The sequence below is a fragment of the Postia placenta genome (assembly GCF_002117355.1).
Source record: "Postia placenta MAD-698-R-SB12 unplaced genomic scaffold POSPLAscaffold_13, whole genome shotgun sequence".
In the NCBI taxonomy this organism is placed as follows: domain Eukaryota; kingdom Fungi; phylum Basidiomycota; class Agaricomycetes; order Polyporales; family Adustoporiaceae; genus Rhodonia; species Rhodonia placenta.
Window position 1 is genome coordinate 17,678 of NW_020169844.1, and position 4,618 is coordinate 22,295.

The 4,618-nt window shown below is 53.7% G+C and overlaps 1 protein-coding gene across 1 annotated transcript in view; it reads right to left on the bottom strand.

Annotated features, from left to right (window-relative positions):
• The window catches only part of POSPLADRAFT_1151798 (hypothetical protein), a gene marked incomplete at both ends in the record, with an annotated part of 2,085 nt that extends 575 nt beyond the window's left edge, over positions 1–1,510 (bottom strand). The window contains one exon of the mRNA XM_024486583.1: positions 420–1,510. Coding sequence (XP_024335515.1) covers positions 420–1,510 — 1,091 coding nt within the window. The remainder of the gene's footprint in view (positions 1–419) is intronic.
• Positions 1,511–4,618: the final 3,108 nt, after the last annotated feature.

Consider the following 4,618-nt stretch of genomic DNA (forward strand, 5'->3'; position numbering starts at 1 on the left):
TATCGATCGCCTGACTCGTAGACGACGAGCGAGGGCTTATGGACAGTGCGTCGTCCTGAAGATCGAGCAAGGAAGTCGAGAATGACCACTACCCCAAGCGAGGAGGAGCAGAGACTTGAATGAATAACCAGGTCGAACTTAGGGTTTGACCAACTAATGGTACAGCTATTTATACAAGTACCGGCTACGCACGGACCATTGTATCTGTGTGGTCGTGTTTAGTAAAGAAAGAAACGTAGTGGTACGATACCGGGTATGAAGTGCACATGGACCCCATTATGTAAGCTACATAATGTTCAACCTGCGGGTGAGTGCTAAGACAGGCGCCAGTATGGGCGCTAGTAGTACAAGGAATAGAACGGAAAGACAAATGTTTCATTACCCCCCTGCCAGAGTCGAAGTCCCATTCGACTACTTACTGCTCACCATCTCCATATAACTCCCAATCTACGCCGTCATCCTCCTCTTCGTCGAACCACTCCTTGCGCGCGTTCCTCCCCACGTTCTTCCATTCCTCGCCAGAGAGGTGCTCCTGACGCGGCCAGGAGCTGTCCCACGTCCATTGAGTGGTGTCGGGTGTCCAGTCGGGGTCGACTTTGCGAAAGATGACGGGTGTATCGGGGCGGGGGCGCAAGGGTCCCGCGACGGGACTGGCCAGGGGTTCGGGGTTAGCGCTGCGTGGTGGAGGGATAGGTACCACTTTCGTCTGTCTTTCTTTCTCCTTCCTCTCCTTCGCCTCGTTGATGATTCCCTCGAGGAACACGTTGTTGATGACCACCCCCACGCGTCGCGCAGGTTCTTCAGGTGGTGCAGATACGTGTCGCTTCATCGGCCTGGTTCCACACTCTCGCTCCAGGTGTCCAGGGGCTTCTTTTCCGCATCCTACGCATTGTACATCCAGACAGTCCCGTACCCAGTGTTGAGACAATCTGCATTGCCTGCAGCTTCCCTTCGGGGTCCAACCAGGGTTGGGTTGCCAGTCTGCCGGGATGGTAGTGCTCCGCGGTGTTGCTTGGAGGAAAGGGGATGGGATCGGGGGGTGTTTGAAGGCAGACGTCGGTAGGTGTGCGGGTAGGGGTAAGTACACGTTGGGGATGGCGCGCGGGATGAATTTGTTGTGTCGCGCCTGGATGCTGCGCAGTAGAAGCGGTTGAAAGCGATGGGCAACTTTCAGATTGTCGAGCCGGATGAGCTCGGTGAGGACGCGGTTGTCCTGTTGGCGTAGGAGCCGCTTGTGGTGGTCGATGGCCTCGTCGGCTGCCTTGACAGCCTCATCATATTCGCGGCGGGCGGAGAGATATGCCTCTAGTGCAGCGCGGTCAGTGGCATTGGTTGCCTTGGAGTTGTGGGCTTTGAGCTTGTTGAAAACGTTGGTGGGATTACTGAGAAGGAGCGTCAGCAAGGTGTTGTCACCGACGTGGGTGTGCTTAGGGGTGTAGATTGAGGTCCTTTTCCCGCCTTCGGTCGAAGGGGCATTGAACTGGTCGAGGAACGGGAGGGTGGAAGACATGTTGGTGCGAGTGGGGATGTAGCGACTGGGTAGAGCTGCTATCAATTCAGCTCAAGTCCTTCCTGTTCTTATACTCTGCCAATACTTCGTCTGCCATCCCAGTCAGGTTCGCTTCGGGCTCCCATGAGTCATCGGCTGTTGAGTAACCCTTCCACCTGACGCGATACTCCCGGCGTTGCATCCTCTTGTTCTCTCGGTGTCCGATGATGGCTTCGACTTCGTAGTTATCTTCGCCCTCGATAAGGTCAGGAGGTGGCCTTGTGTAGTTCGGACCATGGATCTCCGTCTCTGAGTAGGGAGATAGAAGCCATTTGTGGAAAACGGGGTGAACTCGCCAGGTGCTAGGGAGGTCTAGCTTGTACGCGACCGTTCCGATCTTGTCTAGGACTTTGAATGGCCCTTCTCGCCTCAGGGCTAGTTTCCTGGATGGGTACGGCAGCTTCAAGTTCCGGGAGTCTAGCCATACCAGCTGACCTTTACGGAAGGAACCCCCCTTCCTTTTTACTCTCTTGGCCAAGATGTTCTGGGCCATCTCCATTGCCGCATGTGCTTCCTCGTGGATGTTTTGCAAGCCCTTGAGGCGATAAGCCGCTTGCGGCGTGTTTGATCCAGGGTGCGCAGTGGGTATTCCACGAGGTTCGTATCCCATCATGAGTTTGAATGGGGACGTCTTCGTCGTGGAATGCTCACGGGAGTTGTGAGCAAATTGCGCGGTGTGAAGATGGTCAGCCCACTTATCCGGATCATTGGCAGTGAAGCAGCGGAGGTAGATCTCCAGCTCTTGGTTTACTCGTTCTGTCTCGCCATCGGTTTGCGGATGGAATCCGTACTCATGGCTGATTGAACCCCAGTCATTTTGCAAAGTTCTTGGAAGACTTTGGACGCAAATTGCGGTCCTCGGTCACTGATGATCTTGTCTGGGAGTCCAAACCACTTGTAGACCTCTTGGTACATTGCGTCTGCCGTTCCAAGAGCATCAATTGTTTTGTTGCATGGGATGAAAATTACCCCCTTCGTAAGGTCATGGTCCACTACGACCAGAATTGAATCGAAGCCGTTGGACGGTGGCAAGTCGGTGATGTAATCGCACGAGAATGTGCTGAAGGGTTTGGCATTTGCACGGGGTCAAATGGGGGTGATGGGCGGTCGGGCTGGATGCGTGTTAACCTTCATTTGCTGGCAGATGCCACAGCCGTTAACATAGCGGGCAACAAACTGGGCCATGCTCGGCCACCAGTAGTCACGGCGCAAGCCGAGGAGGGTTTTCTGAACACCGGGGTGTCCTGCGGAGGGGAGGTCGTGATAGTGGGAGATGAGACGTTTGTGAAGAGACTCATCTGGGGGTACATAGACCCGATCCTGGTATAAGAGGAGGTCATCATCGATGGACCAGTCCGTTCCAGTGCGTGGTGTTCCTCCAGTGCGCGCCACAGTGAGGCCTTCCTTCATTATTGGGTCATCCTTAAAAGAAAGGATGGTGTCGCAGGTGTCGATGTTGATGGCAGCAACCCATACTTCCGGTGGGAGCATAACGACGTCGGTGTTGTCATTAGAGCCATCGTCATGGTCGGGTCGGCGGGAGAGAGTGTCGCTCTGCACCATTTGAGTACCAGGAATGTGTACCAGGCAGAAGTCAAACTTGGTCAGTTTACTCGCCCAGCGTGCTTGTTGTTGGTTCATGTCTTTGGCTTGTTTCCAATATGTGAGGTTCTTGTGGTCACTGAGAATTGTCACTGGGTATGGGCTGCCGATGAGGTAGTGCCTCCACTCATCTAGTGCGCGGATGACCGCATATAACTCCCTGTCGTAGATGTCGTAGTTTCTCTCTGCTGCATTGAAGCTTTGAGAGAGGTATCCGCAAGGATGCCAGTCGCCATTGTCATCGCGCTGGCGTAGTACTGCTTCAGTTGCAAACTTGGAGGCATCGGTTTCGATAGCGAAGGGTCGGTCGGGATCCGGCATGCGTAGTACCGATTCTTCTAGGAATGCCTTCTTGAGGGTCTCAAAGGCTTTCTGTTGGTCAGATCCCCAGGTCCAGGTGACGTCCTTCCGGGTGAGAGCAACCAGCGGTTGCGCTTTGTCCGAGAAGCCTTTGATAAACCGGCGGTAAAAGTTTCCAAATCCAACAAAGGCGCGTACTTGCCTGAGGTTGGACAGCACCGGCCAATCTGCAATGCCAGCTAGTTTGACGGGGTCCATTGTGATTTCTCCTGGGCGGATGATCATGCCGAGGAATTCGACTTCAGTGACGTCGAAGGCACATTTCTCCGGTTTGAGGTAGAGGTCATGTTGTCGAAGTCGTTCGATAACACGTCGTGTTCGTTTTTCATGTTCTGCCTTGTCCTGGGAAAAGATCAGGATGTCGTCCATGTAAATGCAGAGCCAGCCTTCTTGAAGCATGTCTGCGAATATTGTGTTCATCATCCGCTGGAACGTAGCGGGGGAATTACACAGCCCAAAGAACATCACCGTTGGTTCGTACAGCTGCGGCAGTTTGCCATCAGTTCCGGGTACAATGAACGCTGCCTTCCATTCGTCCCCTTTCTTGATTCGGACATTGTTGTATCCGGCGCGGAGGTCCATCTTCATGAACACCTTGGCGTGCTTCAACTTGTCCAGGAGGTCTGATATAAGCGGGAGCGGGTATCGATCCTTGACCATGTTCTCGTTGAGTAGCCGGTAGTCTTGACAGGGACGTAGTGAACTGTCCTTTTTACCAACAAAGAAGAATGGACTCGCCAACGGGGATTTCGAAGGGCGAATGTACCCTTTACTCAGGTTCTCCTCGAGGAACTTGTCGAGTTCCTTTCGTTGCTGCGGGTTGAGCGGATAGACCTGTTGCTTCATGTCTGCGAAGCCCTCCTTGAGGTTGATTTCATGGTCATATTCGGTGTGGTCTGGAAGTCGCGCAGCAGTGGTTTTGTCGAAGACGGGGAGGAGATCGTGTAGGTAGGATGGTACCATCTGTGGTAGCGTTTTTTCTGTCTTGCCTTGGGCGTTCGAGGCTGCAAGTTCGGTGGAAGTGGTGACGCGCCTAATGTCGTGGTGGATCTTCCAGATCATGCCATTGTGAAGTCGTTTGTAGCCAGATGAAAGTTCAGGGAGTCG